Here is an 18,737-nt window from a genome sequence, read left to right on the forward strand (position 1 = left end):
ACCTTGGGCTGAGAAGCACCTGGCTCCAACGTGGGCCTGAGCCCTTGGGGGCCACTCCTGGGAAGGTTTCCTGGAATCACAGGTGTGTGGGCAGGCCCTGGGCACACTGAGCCGGGGGTGGATGGTGAGGACCCCGAAGTTGGAGGTGGGAGCATGAGGTGAGAGGTGGGGGCCAAGGTTCCCCTTTATCTGCCTGTGCCCTTCCTGGCCACTCTTGGGAGGTGGACAAAGGAGGGGCCCTCCCGGACACCTGGTTCAGTGAAGGTCCAAATTTCAGGAGCAGAGTGAACTCTCAGAAGCCCCAAAACAGGTCACAGACACCATCAGCATATCTTCCACTGGTTTATTGAGGCTTTGTGGAAGCAAGTTCAGCAGGGAGGCCAGGGTGAAGCCTGGTCGTCAGTTGGCTGCCAGGATCTGCTGCACCCAGGGGATGAGTGCAGTGACGCGGGCATACACGCCGGGGCTGGAGGTGGAGCAGGTGCCGCTGCCCCAGGACACAATGCCCACCAGGGTCCAGGCTCCATTCTTCCGGCAGACCAGGGGGCCACCAGAGTCGCCCTGCAGGACAGGGAGGAGGGGGCTTGGATCTGGCAGCCCAGGTGGCCTGGCCCAGAGGCCCCTGAACGTTGTTCCCAGAGCCCAGTCCCAGGCCCAATAGCCAGTAGAAGCTCAAAACATGCATATGAGAAGGATTATGAAAGAAACTTCAGCAGCTCCTGTGGTTTGTGCCCCTGGAAGTCTGGGCCACCCCCTGGGGTGGGGTCCTATAGCAGAGGCTCAATGGAGCAGGTTTGATTGATAGGAGGAAAGCATGGGTGGTGCTGGCCGTGGGGCTACTGTGAGGGAGGAAGGGCTGCCAGACCCCTTCTGGAGCCCTTCTGGGCCACCATGCTCTGCTCCCCAGGCTGTGCACTGCACAATTCCAGGAGGTGCCATTACTCAGACTTTGCTATTAGTGGAAACTTGCAATATGGCAGCTCTGAGAACAGAGCCCCTTGCTCTGGCACCTCTCTGCTGAGGTCACTGATGACCCTCCAGGAGCCCTATCTTCCCAACCACTCAGGCAGGAATGCCCAGGGAGAGAGTGGCAGGCCCTAGAAAGAGGTCTGCCTGCTACTTCCATTTCCTCTCTCTTTGCCCAAGCCCTTGGCCTGGGCTTTAGCCTGAACCCACCCCAGGCTGGGAGGGAAGGGAGCCTGGGAGGCCATACCATGCAGGAGGAGACGCCGCTGGCGCCGGCGCAGACCATGCTGTTGGTGATCTTGCTGCCCCAGTATTTCTTGCAGTTGGCATTGGACAGGAGGGGCAGAGTCGCCTGCTGCAGCCTGTCGGGGGTGTTGGCATCTGGAAGGGCAGGGTGGGTGGTTAGTGACTGCTGCCCCCACCTCCCACCTGGCCAGCCAGTGGTCTCTCATCACTCACTGGTGTGTTTGGTCAGGCCCCAGCCGGTCGTGGTGCACAGCATCCCGGCGGGGAAGTTATCGTTAGCTCTGGGCAGGCACACGGCGGACACGGTCTTGGAGAAGCGCGCAGGCGTGGCCAGCTTCAGCAGGGTGATGTCGTTGTTGTTGCTGAACGTGTTGTACCTGGGGTTCTTGAAAACCTGTGGGGCAGGGCCAGACAGCTGCCTTTGGGGTCTGGGAAGAAGCCGACCGGGGCAGAACCTGGCGCCAGGCTACCCCTCACGGCCTCAGTGCTCCTCCGTGGACAATGGCCTGTTCAACTCGGCAGCTCCTTCCATGGCCCCCGGAGCCCGAGGCCCAGGCCCAGGGTGCAGACCTTCCCCTCATGGAGCCTTGCACACCCTGCTTTCTGCTTTGCCCCATCATGATGGGGTATTGGGGTGACCGTGAGGAGCTGGGGCCCTGGGGGTTAGCCTGGGATGCACACTCCCGAGGGCCCACCCTGCCTGGGGTCACACCTGGACCCCGGGGGCTGCCATACCTTGGCAATCTTCAACACCTGGATGTCCTCGGCGTCTGAGCCCTGGTCAAACTCCCCGGCCACGACCAGATGGGAGGTTCTGGAGAAGGCCAGAGAAAGGAGTGGTTCCTGCCGTGACGGGGGCATTTGGGGTGCAGGGTGCTTATGTGTGTGAGTGCATGCGTGTGCAGGCATAATGCACGTGCGTGTCTTTGTGTGTCTGCACACACGGCTGTGGTGTCGATCAGAGATGGAAGCTCAGAATCTCAACTGGGCCTACAGCCCGCCATGTGTTTTCCCAGGGACCCCTAGGACACTGGAAGGACCTGGGTTTGCTACACATTTCCAAATAAGAAACTGGGAAATGAAGGCGTTAAAGGGCAAGTCCTCAGTGCTGGAGGAAACCACCCCAAGGGGTTTCTTGGGGACCCCGGGCTCTCACCTGACCCCGCAGTGGGCGGCGGTGACCACCCAGTCCTTGCTGATGAGGGAGCCCCCGCAGAAGTGGAAGCCGGTGTTGTCCTGGAGGAAGATGGGGAGGGTCAGCCCCGCCCAGACACCAGCAAAACCAATCCGGGCAGCAGCCCCCAGCTGGGCTAATACCCCAGTGCATCCCCCTACTCGTGTGCAGAATTACCCCCTCACCTGCAGGGACACCTGCCAGGGCCAGGAGCCGGGGACAGCGTCCTCCCCATTGACGATCTTGGACAGGCCGCTCAGCACAGGGTCGATAGCAGGGACCCCGCAGCCTGAGGGTGGAAGTATGGAGTGAGGGAGGGGTGGAGGCCAAGGTACCACCCAGGACTCACCGCCCCAGGAATACTCCAGGGACAATTTAGGCTGACATGTGCTCCAGCCCAGACAAGCCCCACAGGCTGAGCTTGAGGTGGTGGCAGGGCCAAAGCCTGGGCTGGGAGGCCCTATCACTGCCTACATTAACCACTCTGAGTCTCAATTTTCCCACCAGCAAAATGGGGATCTTACAGTCGCTAACCTCACAGAGTTGGTATAATAAGGATGAAAGATGCTTTGCCTTAGCAGACAAAGCAGGCAAAGCAGGAACTCGCTCAGTTCCTGGCACACAGTGAACAAAAGTTTAAAAGTTTAAGAGGGCTGGTTCAAGGGCATGAAAGGGCTGATGGGGGCCAAGCCACACTTGCTCATCATCTGAGCCTGCTTGGGAGCCACCAACCATTCACAGAGCCTTCTGTCCCTCTGGAATTGCTCCCCCTCCTTGCACATGATGCGAGGCCCCAGGAAGGTCTATCTCCGCCCCGGGGGCCTCACGCTGGCTGGTCTGGTCCAGTCCTCCCAGCATCCTCATCGTAGAGATGGAGCTGGTGAGGCTCAGAGAGGGACAAAGACTCGCTCAGGCTCACACCACCACGCACAACTGAACTGGGAGCAGGAACCCCGCTGCTCCTTGCTGGCCTTGGCGTTGGTGGGGCCAGCACCCCTTCCAGCAGTTGGTGGAAGGGTAGACAGCCTTCCCGGCCTCTGCCTGCCCTGGTGCTCACCAAAGGCCGTGCCCAGGAGGGCGCAGCAGGAGAGAAGCCAGAGGAACGTCATGGTGCCGCAGTCAGGGAGGTGTAGGACGCCTGCCTGGAGGGCTCCCCATTATATCCTTGTGCGCCAGGCTGTTATCTGAAGACCTTGAGGTGATAATCCCTTTCCTGGGCATGTGTCCCAGTGGGCAGGATATGCCAGAGCAGGGCTGGCATCAGGGCCTGGGATGGCAGCAGCTGGGGCCAGGATCTAGGGCAAAGTTGGTGCCAAACAAGGTGGCCCTCCACCCACAGCTAAGGGGAAGGGGACATTCAGGTTTCCTCCTCCAGGCCCTACCTCTAGAGGGGCCCTGCGGGCAGCAGCCAGGCCTGGGCTGGATTTGAGCCCCAGCCAAGTCTCTCATGGTCTGGAGGACCTTGGACAAGTAGTTTAGTTGGTCTGCAGTTGTTCAAAACCCCATGGGCAGTGTGGTCAAGTAGGGGGAGGGGCAGGGACCAAAGCATGGTGAGGGCACAGGTGACCAGTGGGCTGAGGATGCTCTCCTAGTCTTAGGATGGCCAAGAAGGCTCAATGGCTCAGTTCAGTATCAGTGGCAGTCACGTGGGCTGGTTCAGAGGGCAAGCCGCCCACTGCCCGTTCACGTGGAGCCAGGCCCCTCCACCCAGGCATCCTGCCCTTGGAATTGAGTACATGGCATTCAGGTGCAGGACTGGGCCCAGGGCCAGCCAGGGGGCCTCTGCTATCATCCCAGCAAGAGCTTCTGGAGGCTACACCAGGCGGGAAAGCAGGGGGCAAAGAGGCCTGTTTCAGGTGGGCAGCAGGGCCCTTTCCCAGCAACTGGGAAACTGGGGAGGGAGAAATTTGAAGGTGAGACTGCCAGGCACAGGGCAAGTACCCCAAAACACATAGGTAAAACGATATCTTATGGCTATTTTTAATTTCCATTGCATTGATGATTGTAGTGTGGTGGGTAACAGGTTTCAGCACAAAACAGCTGTGGGGCCTTGGGCAAGTTACACTCTCTGATCCCATTTCTAAATATGTAAAATGGGGATCCTTAGAGCAAGGGTCCCGCTTTATGAAAGGGCACAGTCCATACTGAGTGTGCTGGGACCAGACCTAACACAATCCACGCTGGACGGACCTGGTACTTCTCCTTCTTGACTTGCCTGTGGGGTCCCTTTGTGCGTTCTAGAAGACTGCCAATGACAGGGAGGGATGGCCACAGTGCACTAGGTGGGAAAGCAGGCCACGAAACAGGATGCAGAGTGTGGCCCCATCTGTATGAAACCCACCACTTGTGCAATTCCATCCATCCTATCAACCAGCGCTTACCAGGCCCCTGCTGGAACAGAACAAACAAAAGAAAGAAACACAAATTCCTGCCTTACAAGCTTAGGTGGGAAAGGGGTAGGGAGTTTATGGAAAAGAGTTAAAAAAAAAAAAAAAAAGTAAAATATACATTACTACCAGCTAAGGAGTTATCATTATCATTGTTATTATTATTATTATTATTAATACCGAGGCAGGAGGGCCTCACTCCGAAGGGGACATTAAGTTGCGACCTAAGAGTTTGCCAAGCTATCTGGGTGGAGACGGTGTCCAGGGAGCGGGAACAGGGAGGGCAAAGGCCTGGTGGAGGGAGCCTGGGTGGCACCAAGAGCCGAGAGGACACGAGGCAGGGCGGAGAGGCCAAGGGGCCGACAGAGGAAGGCCCTGGTGAAGGTATAGGGCTGTCCCGAGTGGCTGCCAAGATGCGAGGTGGCAGCCGCCGGGCCTGAGTGGGGGAGGGGCGTGGCCGGTGAGAGAGGGCACGCGGCGGCTCGAACCCACCCGTGGCTGTGGCCTTGGGAGCCGACAGCTGGCCCGGGTCCTGCCCGCCCAGCGCCCCCTGCTCACGGTTGCCAGCGACCTGGGAACTCGCGCAGCTGCGGGTGGGGGCGGGGAAGGCGGCCCCCGCAGGTGCTCGACTCCTGCTGGGGGCGGGGCCAAAGCTGGCTGCCGCCGGGCGCGCGGACTCCCACCCGCCCCGCCCCGCCCCGCCCCCTCGCCTGGCGTATCGACCCGAGAGACTGCGCACTCCGCAGACCCCCGGCCCCGAGGAAAAACGCTTAAGCGCAGAGTGTTAGGTGCCCCCCATTCTCCAAAACGCCGGGCCCTGAACTTCCTGCCTCTAGGCCTTTGCGCGCTCTGTTCCCTCCCTTTAGAAGGCCCACCGCCCTTCCGGCCCCGGCCCTGGCCGTGAGCGCCTCCTTGTAGGCAGCAGTTCAGCCTTGACTATGACTGGCCAGCGGCAAAGCAGGCATCAATCAGAGGCCATGGATGAGTCGATGGATCTCTGGACCCAGAAGTTGTTTAGCCAATCAGGTTTACAGTAAAGAACATTTTCCTGGGTTCACTTTGTCGCTGATACTTTTCTCGCCCATCCTCGGGTTTGGAACCCTGCCTCATCTCTAGAATCCTGGAGCCCAGCCATCTCTGCTCATGCAAACTCCCAGGGAGAAGGTACAGCCTTGTTCGAGGGTTGTCTACCACGTCAGAAAACCTTCACTCTGCACCTGTTACCTCGTTGCAGGTATGTGGCGTCTAGTGTGTTTAATGGGCAGTGCTGAAAGCAGCCCACGAACAGGTGTAGCTCAAAGAAAGTCACTCAGGAGATGACCCAGTGCACGGGGACCCTCATGGGGGCGGCTCTCTCCCAGGCAGCCTGGGTTTGGGGAAAGAGCTTTGCTGGGGGCAGGGGGCCCTAATCCAATCCCTGCCCAAACACCTCCTGGGATTTGGCCTTGGGGGTGGTGTTGTGTCAGGGTTCCAGGTCCTGACTGGGCGGCGGGGCAGTGCGCATGCGTCCCTCCAGGACCCGCATCTCTGAGACTGTGCCATCTGCCTCGAGGCAGGAACTCAGAAGTCAGTTTTCTTAGATGAAGGAGCTACTCCTCTTGAAGTCGTGGCACTGAGGGGGTCAGATCCCAACCCTCTGTTTTACTAAAAATAAGATATATTGAAGTATAATTTACACATGGTGAAATGCACAGATCTTAAGTGAAGAGACGGATACATTTTGACATATACATACCATAGTGTAACAAACGCCACAACCAAGATATAACATATTATCACCCCCGCCATACAGTATGCTGTCTTTGTGTCTGGATTCTTGCACTCCACCAAATGGTTTTGCGATTCACTTGTGTTCCTGTGTGTATCAGCAGTGTGTTCCTTCTTATTGCTGAGTGGTGTTTCACTTCATAAGCACACCACACTTTATGCCCCCATTCTCCGGCTAGGACATCTGGGCTGTTATCCCTCCCCCACCCCACTCCCTTTTTGTTCCTTGTAATGAAGTGATTCTCAGCCCTACACATAGGCAGGCAAGAAATGTAGGTTTCTTTATTTTTCTATTAGAGAATGAAATTTGAATTTCGATCCTTTATTCTGCCAGGAGTCTCACTGGAGAGTCTAACAAAGAGACTGTTTCTACAGGTGTGGCCAGGGCTTAGGGAAACCGTAAGGAGGTGCAGGTCAGCATAGGGCTAGGGTCAGTGGGCCTGGAAACGCAAGAGTGGTTACCCAGCCCCTGGGGAGGGCGATATGCAAGGGGGAGGCCGCCAACAGGAGCTTGGCCTTTGTGGAAATCAGTGAAGACCACCCAAATGAGAACGAGTAGAGGCTGTTTATTCAGAGCTTGCTATAGCCTGGGAGTCAGGCAGCATCACTTGCAGCATCGCTTTTCCATTCCCACCAGTAATGTATGAGGATTCCAGTTTCTCCACAACCTTGCCAAAACTTATTTTCCATTAAAAAAATTATAGGTGTGAAGGGATATCTCACTGTTTTTTTTTCAATTTTCAAACTTGTGCTAAAATACATATCATATATAATTTACCATCTTAATCATTTTTAAGTGGACAGCTCGGAATGTACTAAGTGCATTCATATTGTTGTGCAACCATCACCGCCATCCATCTCCAGAGCTCTTTTTTAATTGAAGTTCAGTTGATGTACAATATTGTATGTTACAGGTGTACAATATAGTGATTCACAATTTTTAAAGGTTATACTCCATTTATAGTTATTGTAAAATATTGGTTGTATTTCTCATGTTGTACAATGTGTCCTTGTAGCTTTTTTGTTTCCTCCCCCGCCCCACCACGGCATGGGGGGAGGGTCTTAGTTCCCCTGACCAAGGATTGAACCTGTGCCCCCTGCAGTGGGAGCGAGGAGTCTTAACCACTGGACCACCAGGGAAATCCCCCATGGAACTTATTTTATACATAATAGTTTGTACCTCTTAATCCTCTACCCCTATATTGCCCCTCCCCCCAGAACTCTTCTCATCTTGCAAAACTGAAACTCTATATCCATTAATCTATAACTCTCCTACCCCCAGCCCCAGGCAACTAGCGTTGAATTGACTATCCTCAGTACCTGGTATAAGTGGGACCATACAGTATTTGTCTTTTTGTGATTAGCTTATTTCACTTGGCATAATGTCCTCCAGGTTCATCCATGATGTAGCATATGTCATAATTTTCTTCCTTTTTGGGTCTGAATAATACTCCATTGTTTATATATATACCACATTTGGTTTATTCATTCATTGGTCAATGGATACTTGGGTTGCTTCCTCATTTTAGCTACTGTAAATAATACTGCTATAAATATGGGTGTACAAATATCTTTTTTTAATATTTATTTTTTTAAGTGAAGTAGACTTGATTTACAATGTTGTGTTAATTTTACTGTACAGCAAAGCGACTCAGTTATACACATATGTACATTCTTTTTAAAAAATAGTTAATTAATTAATTAATTTATGGCCGTGTTGGGTCTTTGTTGCTGCACACGGGCTTTCTCTAGTTGTGGCGAGCTGTGGCTGCTCTTTGTTGCGGTGCGTGGGCTTCTCATTGTGGTGGCTTGTCTTGTTGCAGAGCACGGGCTCTAGGCGTGCGGGCTTCAGTAGTTGTGGCACGTGGGCTCAGTAGCTGTCGCTCGTGGGCTCTAGAGCGCAGGCTCAGTAGTTGTGGCACATGGGCTTAGTTGCTCCACGGCATGTGGGATCTTCCCGGACCACGGCTCGAACCCATGCCCCCTGCACTGGCAGGCGGATTCTTAACGACTGTGCCACCAGGGAAATCCCTATACATTCTTTTTTTATATTCTTTCCATTATGGTTTATCCCAGGATATTGAATATAGTTCCCTGTGTTATACAGTAGGACCTTGTTGTTTATCCATTCTATATGTAATAGTTTGCATTTACTAACCCCAAACTCCCACTCCATCCCTACCCCCTCCCCCTCCCCCTCCCCCTCCCCCTTGGCGACCACAAGTCTGTTCTCTATGTCTGTGAGTCTGCTTCTGTTTTGTAGATAGGTTCATTTGCGGCATATTTTAGATTCCACATATAAGTGATAGCATATGGTAGTTATTTGTCTTTCTCTTTCTGACTTATTTCACTTAGTATGATAATCTCTAGCTGCATCCATGTTGCTGCAAATGGCATTATTTTGTTCTTTTTTATGGCTGAGTAATATTCCATTGTGTATATGTACCACATTTTCTTTATCCATTCATCTGTCAGTGGACATTTAGGTTGTTTCCATGTCTTGGCTATTGTGAATAGTGCTGCTATAAACATAGAGGTGCATATATCGTTTTGAATTATAGTTTTGTCTGGATATATGCCCAGGAGTGGGATTGCTGGATCATATGGAAATTCTATTTTTAGTTTTCTGAGGAACCTCCACACTGGTTTTCATAGTGGCTGCACCAATTTACATTCTCACCAACAGTGTAGGAGGGTTCCCTTTTCTCTACACCCTCTCCAGCATTTATTTGTAGACTTTTTAATGATGGCCTTTCTGACCAGTGTGAGGTGGTACCTCATTGTAGTTTTGATTTGCGCTTCTCTAATAATTATCGATGTTGTGCATCTTTTCATATGCCTATTGGCCATGTGGATATCTTCTTTGGAGAAATGTCTCCCCCCAGCCCCAGGCAACTAGCACTGAATTTGGCTATTCTAAGTACCTGATGTAAGTGGGATCATACAGTATTTGTTTTTTTGTGGTTAGCTTATTTCACTTGGCATAATGTCCTCCAGGTTCATCCATGATGTAGTATATGTCAGAATTTTCTTCCTTTTTGGGTCTGAATAATACTCCATTGTGTGTGTGTGTGTGTGTGTATATATATATATATATATATATATATATATATATATATATATATACCACATTTTGTTTATTCATTCTTCAGTCAATGGACACTTGGGTTGCTTCCATGTTTTAGCTACTATAAATAGTGTTGCTATGAACATGGGGGTACAAATATCATTTTGAGACCCTGCTTTTAATTCTTTTGAATATATACCCAGAAGTGGAATTGTGGGAGCATACGGTAAATCTATTTTTAATTTTTTGAGGAATTACCATATTGTTTTCCACAGTGGCTGCACCATTTTACATTCTCATCAACAGTGCACAAGTGTTCCAATATCTCCACATCCTCTCCAATTCTTATTAATTTCTGTTTTTTTTTTGTTTATATTAACCAAACTAATGAGTGTGAAGTGATACCTCGCTGTGGTTTTGATTTGCATTTCCCTAAAGACTGGTGATTTTGATCACTTTTTTATGTGCTCATTGGCCATCTGTGTGACTCCTCAATATTTATGATCACCACTGATGCTGTAGGAACTTAGTGCCCCAGCCACGTGACCGCCAGGGCCTGTTTCCACCTGCATTTCAGCCTCTGCCGCCTCCCATGTTAATTTGAGTGATTGTGATGCCACTGCGTGCCATGGGCCACCAGGTCTCATCTTCCCCGACAAAGTTGTCCATGGACCGCTCCAGTGGGTGAGCTAACCAATCCCAGAATCCCGTGTTCAGTGGTCCTCGGGCCACAGTTACTGTATCAGTCATGGTCGTGCCTGAGAAAAGGTGGCACGTTCAAACTGGGTTATTTGAGGAAAGTTTGAATAAAGGGAATTTTTACAAAGGTGTGGGCAGGGTTTAGGGAACCAACAAAGGATAGTGAGGTGCACAGGGTTCTAGCAACAATGGGGACACACCTAGAGCTGAAGGGACACGGCGGGAGCAGCTGTGGAACCCAGCAAGGGTGGCTGTGCAGACAGGGCCACCTGAGATGAGCCGAGCCGTCCGTGGCCTCTGCAGAGGGAGACAGCCAGCCCACGGCAGCCTCCCAGGGAGGGAGCCCAGAGAAGAAATACCCGACTTCTCTCTCCTGCCCCGTCTCCGGCTCTGACCCCAACAGGAAGCCTGAGAGCCTGGGAAGCTGTTCTGCAGTCTCGTCCCTGAGGGTCAGTCTTGCTGGAGGCCAGCAAGGTGGAGAAGGATGGAGAGTGGATCTGAAGGGGAAAACGGAAGACATCCACAACCATTCTTACAGCTATTCTGTATCACTTAAGATGCTGTTCGTAATAGAACACGTGGCTAACAGTGGCTAAACAACAGTGGTTTGCTTTTCTCACACAGCAGGGATCTGGAGGTGCGCAGTTGTAGGCTTTCGCGCAGCACCGGGCGATGGTGTGGTTCTGGTCAGGGTCTTTCTTCTCTGGTCTCAAGATGGCGGCCAAGGCGCCAAGCGCCACATCCCCTCAGGACTCAGCCAAAGTGCAGGAGGAGAAGCGCTGGCTTTCTCCTCACCTCTTTGCCTCCACGGGATTATGTTCATCAGAGCTCTCCCCCCACTCGCCCCCAGAGCTGGGGTGGGGTGACCCTCCAGGGGAACCCTCCACGAGGACAAGAAGGGGGAGATGGTTTTAGGTGAGTGGCAAAGGCTGTCCCTCCTTGTGACAGGACGGTCACCCTGCTCCCAGGGAGTACTCACCTCGTGGTCTGGTTTGAATGAGGGGATGGGTGGGGCAAAAAGGAATCGTTCAAAGTAAAAAACACACCAGCAAATGTGCACCAATCTCTGTGGGCCAGGGAAACACTCCCTCCCCTGTGATATACCCTCCAAGGCCATATCCCTCCTGTACTCTACTCGCCCAGAGTTTACTTTCCCAACAGACCTCAAGAGCCAGTGACCTCAGGCTGCTTCCGTTTTCTGCTCTGGAAAAGTCCCCGAGGCAAGGAAAATACAAATGTCTTTGCTACCTGCTTGGAATGAGTGAAGGAAAAACAAAACAAAACAGCAAATGTTAATATTTACATAAATTACCTTGGCCTGGAATTCAATATGGATTCCTTATGCTCAAAGCCAGGGCTGACATCCCTGGCCTGAATCCAGTCTGTTAAAATATCAAAAAGCTTCAGACCCAGTTACCAAGCAGCTGCTGGCCCCAGTCTGTTTGCCCCCTGAAATTTGGCTGTCTCCGCCCTTCCCCAGAGAACAGGGCTCAGGGCCTCCGCGGGCCAGTCCCTGCCGAAGCCACTGTTCTCCCTGGTCAGAGCTTCTGCTCACCAGTGGTTAAATAGTTTGAACATCCCCCTGCAGAGAGCGCATGACTCTAAAACAAAACTAAATTTACAACTCAAAAACAAAACTAAAGTTACAACTCAGAGACAAAACTTCAAAGCTAATCAAGTCCAAATCAAGACCTGTGACACTGTCCTGCTTGCTCTGACCCACTTCTGCCTAGATGACCATGGCCCTGTGACCACAGAGCCCCGGAGGCCTTGGAAGTAGATGCAGTTCACCCAGTCAGCACATTTTCCTTCTCAAACTGGCTCAGCAGTGAGGCCCAGGCTGGATTGTCCAGAGCAGCAGCTTTCCGGACCCTCTCCAGGTTTCTCAGACTCGCTGTGTTCTTTTCTTGTTTGTTTCGTGTCTGTGTCTCTCACTGGGGTCTTGGACCCACGAGGGCAGGGGTGCCCTGTGCTCTGTTCCTGTGGGTGCTCTGGTGTCCAGATAGGCGCTGTCCCAGGGGAGAGAAGGAACTTGTGCCCATGGTGCTGAGAAGTCTTCTGGCCTCCACTTACGGCAAATGCATCACCGGTGTATTACCTACATCTGTCCTCTTATTGTTCTGTGACAATTAAAATCGTTTTTCTGTTTTCTCCATGTGTCATTTGATGGTGTGAAATCAAAGCCCCATTTTGTATGAAACTGAAGCGTTATGCAATGACCAGTTCCTTAAGTTGAGAATTATCACAGGAGAAGAGAATTCGGTTGAGCTCAGCGGCAGATAAGGGACAGCCAGTCAGCATATTTGCCAGCCTGTGACCCACCCACGGCCACCCATGGGGGCGATTCCTTCATGCCTACATGTGTCCTCATGCAGGCTCTGAAGCTGCTTGGTTGGGCTGGTTTCGAGGTGACCCTCTGGATGACACAGCATCTCTGTATGATACTGCGCTTAAAAAAAATTTATTTATTTATTTATTTATTTATTTATTTGCCGCGCCGCGAGGCATGTAGGATCACAGCATGTGGGATCTTAGCTCCCCGACCAGGGATCGAACCCGCGCCCCCTGCAGTGGAAGCACGGAGTCCTAACCACTGGGCCTCCAGGGAAGTCCCATCCCGATACTGTACTTTTAGATGAGTCTCACACTGAAAACCCTCTTCGCTGAGAACGCGAGGCCCCCAGTGATGACCAGCTGGGATTCTTTGGACCCCACGGTGGGATTGCCTGTACTGAGGAGCTGGGAATCCTCCCTGGTGCACTGGGAGTGGCAGAGCCCCCGGCCCTGCATTCTGGTTGCAGAGCTGGGCTATGCAGGGCCTGAGCTCCCAGCCTGGATGCTGGCCTGGCCCGCGGTGTCCTGGGGATGCCAGGCGTTGCCAGGGTTCCTGGGTGACATTGTGCCAGGGCAGCTGCCCTTTTCCCAGGGGCTAGATGTCCCCGGCTGAGAGCCAGTACAGGCTTCGAGGGGGGCTCGGTTCCCCCCCACCGGCCCCGCTTATCGCCCGAGGTTCCTGGGTAACAGGAGGGTGGCTCTCAGGCCTCTCTGGCTGGGCTGGGCCTGTGGGATCCCAGGGGAGGTAAAAGGAGCCGCTGGGGCAGGTGCCCCATATCTCCCTGACTGCAGCAGCATGGCTTTTCTCTGGCTCCTCTCCTGCTTCGCCCTCGTGGGGGCCGCCTTCGGTGAGTGCTGGGGCTGGGAGCGCCAGCCAGGTCTGGGAGGGGGCTGAGGAGTAGTTCCCTGAGCCCTTAATGGCACCGCAGCCAGGCCCCATCAGAGGCTTGAGGGGCTCTGTCCGGAGCAACCTGGGGGCCTGGCCAAGAGGGAGATCTGAGCCCCCTTCCCTGCTCCCTTGGGCCTCACACCCCGACAGGCAATCTAGCCTGCAGGGAGGAGAGGGGTCCTTCTGGAGCTTTCTGAGCCCTCACACCCTGCACTGGAGGGGTGGAAAAGGCCAGTCTGGGCTGCACCGAGATCTGAGGCCCCAGAAGTGGCTCAAGTTGGGGAGCTGTGGGCAGAGAAGGGTGTGGTAGCAGGAGCCCTCCTACGGCCTCCACCTGGGGTTTTTATTTACCGTCCTGGGCACTTGCTAAGCATTTCATTTTCTATTAAAAAAAGAAGAAGAAATAGTGAAAAATACAAAAAATATGACATCCATGTACCTTCCATTGGGATTTAGCAAATGTTATCTTTTTCCAGATTTGCTTCAGGTATTTCTTTTTAAAACATAAAACAGATGCGGCTGAAGTCCCCTCTCCTCCTCGGAAGGTGATCCCTATTCTGAGCTCACTGTGTATCATTTCTGTGTGGGATTTTACAAATTTACTACACATTCACAAATCCATAAACACAGTATAACATTTGTAAAAACTTACATGAACTGTATTATCCGCTACATAAGGTTTATAACCTGCCTTTTCCCTCCCGGGTAGTTTTAGATTTATCCCTGTTAATATGAAGACCCAGCTCGTTCACTTTAATCGCTGTAAAACACTCAGCTGTGTGAATACATCACAGCTGATATTCTAATCTTCTTGCTATTACAAAAAAGTGGATTATGTTGATGACATATGTTTTGGTGATAACAACCTCCAGTGAGTGGCTGGTGCATACCCCTGTCCCCACGGGCAGGATGCCCGTCTGGGCATGCAGCAAGGCCTGCATGACCCCCGGGTGGCCTGGCTGGTCGTAAGGGCTGTACCTGCCCAACTTTCCTTACTGTGGCCAAATTGTAAAACCTGTATACAGGTGCCGAGAACTCACCTGGTCCTGACACAGCAAATGCGTCATGGACACATTAAGTACACCTGACTTTTCTCATTGTTTTGTGACAATTCAGGTCCTTTGTTTTCGGTTTCCTCAATGTGTCCTTTTACAGCGTGGAATCAAAGTCCCGTTTTATTAAATAATTAACTAAAACTTTATACAATGAAGAGTTCCTGAAATCTCTGGGAATAGAGAATTCAGTGTAAAACATACTCGCATCGGCTACCAGAATTCTGGGTTCCCCAGGGTCTGGGGTTATCAGATTTTAATTCCATACCCCCAGGCCCCACCAATCTAATGGGTGAGCTTTGACTTGTGAGGTGAGATTGTTTGCTCCCCAGTTTACTGAGGAAAACGAGCATCAGGGATTCAGTGACGGGTCTGAGGCTTCACAGCAAGGAAGGGTGGGCCTAGGAGTCCAGGCAAGACAGTCCGATTACTCAGCCTGTTTTCTGCTCTTTCAGGCAGGGTGGCCCTGGGTGGGAGCAGCCCTGTTCCTCTGCATCCCTGGATGGGACACTGGGGTCAGCAGGCTGTATGTAGGGATCCTTGAGCCCACAGGTGGGAGGCACCAGGAGAAGTTTTTTGGAGGACGGGGGAGTGTGGCAGAGGGTCCTGAGTCAGCCTGGGCAGCTGAGCTACAAACCAGGGTTTCTGCAGACTGGCTCCGGGTCTCAAACCTTCTTCCCCGTCCCGTCGCCCTCCTCAGGCTGCGGGGTCCCTGCCATCGACCCTGTGCTGAGCGGCCTGTCCAGGATCGTCAATGGGGAGGACGCTGTCCCCGGCTCCTGGCCCTGGCAGGTGTCCCTGCAGGTGAGGGGGGATTCTGCGCATGCGTGGGAGAATGCACTGGGATATCAGCCTGGCTGGGGGCTGCTGCCCAGATCGGTTTTGCTGGTGTCCGGGCGGGGCTGACCCTCCCCATCTTCCTCCAGGACAGCACCGGCTTCCACTTCTGCGGGGGCTCCCTCATCAGCGAGGACTGGGTGGTCACCGCCGCCCACTGCGGGGTCAAGTGAGGCCCCGGGCTCAGGGTTCTGCTTCGGGCTCCAGTCTGGGGTGGGGGAGGGGAGTAGGGTACATCCTCAGTCCTCAACCCCCATGTGATTCCCCCAGAACCTCTGACCTGGTGGTGGCCGGGGAGTTTGACCAGGGCTCAGACGCCGAGAACATCCAGGTCCTGAAGATCGCCAAGGTACGCCCAGGCCCTGCTGGGCCGGCCCGGGATCAGCCGCGGGGCTGCAGGCAGGGGCAGGGGGACGAAGACCCTTCGGCCGCTTGAGAGACAGGAGCCAAGCGCAGATGAGGCCGGTCTCAGGAGTCTCATTCCGGGCTCCAATGGGTCTGTTTCCACTGAATGGATCGCCAGGAAAGGAGCTGGTCTCCTTGAAACCTGCAGATCCCCGACTTAACCCAGGGCCTCACCTCGTCTTTCTGGGCCCCACCCGCAGGTTTTCAAGAACCCCAAGTTCAACATGCTCACCGTCCGTAACGACATCACCCTGCTGAAGCTGGCCACGCCCGCGCGCTTCTCCGAGACCGTGTCCCCCGTCTGCCTGCCCAGCGCCAACGATGACTTCCCCGCCGGGATGCTGTGCGTCACCACGGGCTGGGGCAAGACCCGGTACAACGGTGAGTGGGCCGTGGCCTTTCCACCCACGAGGCGTGTCCGGGGTAGGGGCTGCCTGAGCCGCAGGAGTCTCCAGGTGGGACAGGTATGGCTCTTTTTTAAATGTTTTGGTCTAAATTCCTATACAGTCATCAATATTTCCATTTCTTTATTTAAAACCCTCTTAATGAAAACCCTACCAGACATGAATAAAAATGAGGGTTAGTAATATATATGTAAACAGTTTCTGAAGAAACATCTAAGTACCAGCAAGTCTCGCCCCCTCTAACCTGCAAGGAGATGGACAGCCCGGATTTCCCTCCAGACTGAGGAGGGCGGGTGCGTCCAGCGCCCCTGAAGTGTGGGCCCGGAGTCCAATGTCCTGGCCGGGTTCGGGCCTGAGCGCCCAGGTGCCCCCCCTCCGCAGGTTCTTCCTTGGCGTCCTGAGTTCTTCTGCCCCGGCCACGGCCCACCGGCTGGTCCCGTAACAGGACAGAAGCAGCCCGGAAAGGGCAGCAGGAGGGAAGTGCTCCCTCGGGGGTCCCCTCCAGTGTCCCCAGTCAGAAGGACGTCCATCCCCTTCCCTGGGGAGGAAGGCCGGCCCCTCCGCCCACACACAGTGGCCGGCAGGGCCCAGAGCACACGGGGCTCCGAGGCAGGACTTGTTGCAACAACTGCTGGAAGCACAGTCCCCGCTGTCTGGTGTGGAATCGCAGAGGAGCCGCGTCCCAGACTCTTTGAAGGTGTCAGGGAAGGCTCGAAGCTCGGTGTCCACGATCATCGTGACGGAGGAAGACGAGCACCGTGCAGGGGGAGGGCAGGGCTCAGGCGGCCCCTCTTCTCTTCTCCCCAGGGGCGGGCTGGTGGGATGAGGGGCCCTGACCCCATGCCCTCTGTCCTTCCAGCTCCCGAGACCCCCGACAAGCTGCAGCAGGCGACCCTGCCCATTCTGTCCAACGCCGACTGCAGGAAGTACTGGGGCAACAAGATCACCGACGTGATGATCTGTGCGGGCGCCAGCGGCGTCTCCTCCTGCATGGTACGGCCTGGCTCCGCCACCCTGCCCGCCCTCACTGACCGTGCCTCCCCTGGCCAGGCCAGGAGGCCCACTCCTCTCTGCCATGACCTGTCTAACTTCATGCCCTGCCCAGTGCCCCAGTGAAGGGCTGGACCAGCCCTATCAGATGCCCCTGGTGAGGGCCGGCTCTGGCCAGGTGTGGTGTGGGGCTTCCCAGGGGTATTTAATCTCACACCAACCCCAAGAGCTGGACGCTTCAGCCTATTTTACAGATGATGAGGAGGCTGAGAGGATAAGCCACCTGCCCCAGGCCCTCCAGGAGTAGGTGGCCGAGCTGGGGCTGCCATTTGAGCAGATCTGAGTCTCTTGTGCACAACCACTGGGGCCCCACTTGTGCTTTGTCTGCACCCCCTGGACTTGCCAGGTCCGGGCACACCAGGGCCCTGGTACTCCCTTTCAGGCTTGAACACAAGTCCTATCTCCTCCTACAGGGTGACTCTGGTGGCCCCCTGGTCTGCCAGAAGGATGGAGCCTGGACCCTGGTGGGCATCGTGTCCTGGGGCAGTGGCACCTGTTCCACATCAACTCCTGCTGTGTACGCCCGTGTTACTGCACTCATCCCCTGGGTGCAAAAGATCCTGGCCGCCAGCTGAGCCCAGGGCTCCTGCCATCCCAACCCTGAGAGTCCCCAATAAAAGTATCTGTCTGCACATGTCTCCCTGTGTGGCCTGGGTGACGTGGGGCTGCAGTGGTCCCCGTCACCCACCAAGGGGAGGTGTTCCTGCTCCCTTTCCAGGCCGCCAGCACCCCAGCAAACCCCCTCTCAGGAAGCTGAGTCTTTGTATCTCATCCTCCCTGCTCAGGACTCCATCCTGGAGTAGAACCCAGGGACTAATTGCTGGAGCCAGCTTGGCCCATGGAGCTTTCTGGAAGGCAGGAATCTCGGCCAGGCTGTGCAGTCCCCAGAGATGGGCATTGGGAAGGCAGGGTGGGACTGTGGAGATGGTCTTTCTATCCTCCTTGGTTCTTCACCTGCACATTTCTGCAAGACCCGTTTATCCCGACGATTCCTGTACTCTCTGTCATAGATGGGCCTGGAGCAGGCATCTATTGCCCACAAAGCACTGGGTTTAGGGGAGAAGCAGACAGAATTACGACAGTTCATTTCCCATTTTATGCTCCCACAGCCAGACCTGTAGCCTCCACCATCAGTCACAGCACCACACGTCGGTCATACACAACCCCGGTTCACATCATCCTCTCCCAGGTCCCATATCTTGATGTTTCTTTCCCTCTAGAGTTTCTACAAGGCTAGTCTTTGGGAAGGCAGTTGGTAGTCCACAGTAACCGGGCATCTGGGAAGGAATGGCATTGGCCTCCCTGCTGCATTTCCCTTTCAGTATTCTTCCTAATATCTTTCTCTTCCTGGTAGAATTTTAAGTGTTCTGATAGTGGGTCATAATATGTTGAAACTAAGGTTACACAAACGATTTAATTACTAGGGACACGGAAAAAAGCCCCCAGATAGCTGAACCTGA

The 18,737-nt window shown here is 53.9% G+C and overlaps 2 protein-coding genes across 3 annotated transcripts; one reads left to right on the forward strand and one right to left on the reverse strand.

Moving 5' to 3' along the window:
- Window positions 1-328: 328 nt before the first annotated feature.
- LOC137753148 (chymotrypsinogen 2) lies at window positions 329-3,495 on the reverse strand. Of its 2 annotated transcripts, XM_068528177.1 has the most exons (7): window positions 3,444-3,495; window positions 2,572-2,675; window positions 2,369-2,448; window positions 1,948-2,026; window positions 1,426-1,606; window positions 1,214-1,347; window positions 329-561 (listed from the first exon to the last, which is right to left on the reverse strand). In XM_068528177.1, the coding sequence occupies exons 1-7, from the start codon at window positions 3,493-3,495 to the stop codon at window positions 400-402; spliced, it is 792 nt and encodes a 263-aa protein (XP_068384278.1). In that variant the 3' UTR covers window positions 329-399. The 2 variants fall into 2 exon arrangements, with proteins under 2 accessions (XP_068384278.1, XP_068384279.1); XM_068528178.1 differs by lacking the exon at window positions 1,214-1,347.
- A 2,148-nt stretch (window positions 3,496-5,643) lies between these two features.
- LOC137752927 (chymotrypsinogen B) lies at window positions 5,644-17,876 on the forward strand. The gene is made up of 7 exons (XM_068527811.1): window positions 5,644-6,007; window positions 15,282-15,385; window positions 15,508-15,587; window positions 15,689-15,767; window positions 16,024-16,204; window positions 17,087-17,220; window positions 17,691-17,876. Exons 1-7 carry the CDS (start codon window positions 5,917-5,919, stop codon window positions 17,850-17,852), a joined length of 831 nt encoding a protein of 276 aa, XP_068383912.1. The 5' UTR covers window positions 5,644-5,916; the 3' UTR covers window positions 17,853-17,876.
- Window positions 17,877-18,737: the final 861 nt, after the last annotated feature.

Source organism: Eschrichtius robustus, chromosome 19 (genome assembly GCF_028021215.1).
Source record: "Eschrichtius robustus isolate mEscRob2 chromosome 19, mEscRob2.pri, whole genome shotgun sequence".
NCBI lineage: Eukaryota > Metazoa > Chordata > Mammalia > Artiodactyla > Eschrichtiidae > Eschrichtius > Eschrichtius robustus.

Excerpts from the sequence above, each read along its gene's own strand:
- LOC137753148 (XM_068528177.1), bottom strand. The coding sequence starts at position 3,495 with ATGACGTTCCTCTGGCTTCTCTCCTGCTGCGCCCTCCTGGGCACGGCC. Across the intron at positions 2,676-3,443 it reads CCTCCTGGGCACGGCCTTTG|GCTGCGGGGTCCCTGCTATC; the intron begins GTGAGCACCAGG and ends TTCCACCCTCAG. Across the intron at positions 2,027-2,368 it reads GCCGCCCACTGCGGGGTCAG|AACCTCCCATCTGGTCGTGG; the intron begins GTGAGAGCCCGG and ends GGCCTTCTCCAG.
- LOC137752927 (XM_068527811.1), top strand. The coding sequence starts at position 5,917 with ATGCAAACTCCCAGGGAGAAGGTACAGCCTTGTTCGAGGGTTGTCTAC. Across the intron at positions 6,008-15,281 it reads CACCTGTTACCTCGTTGCAG|GCTGCGGGGTCCCTGCCATC; the intron begins GTATGTGGCGTC and ends CGCCCTCCTCAG. Across the intron at positions 15,768-16,023 it reads AGGTCCTGAAGATCGCCAAG|GTTTTCAAGAACCCCAAGTT; the intron begins GTACGCCCAGGC and ends CCCCACCCGCAG.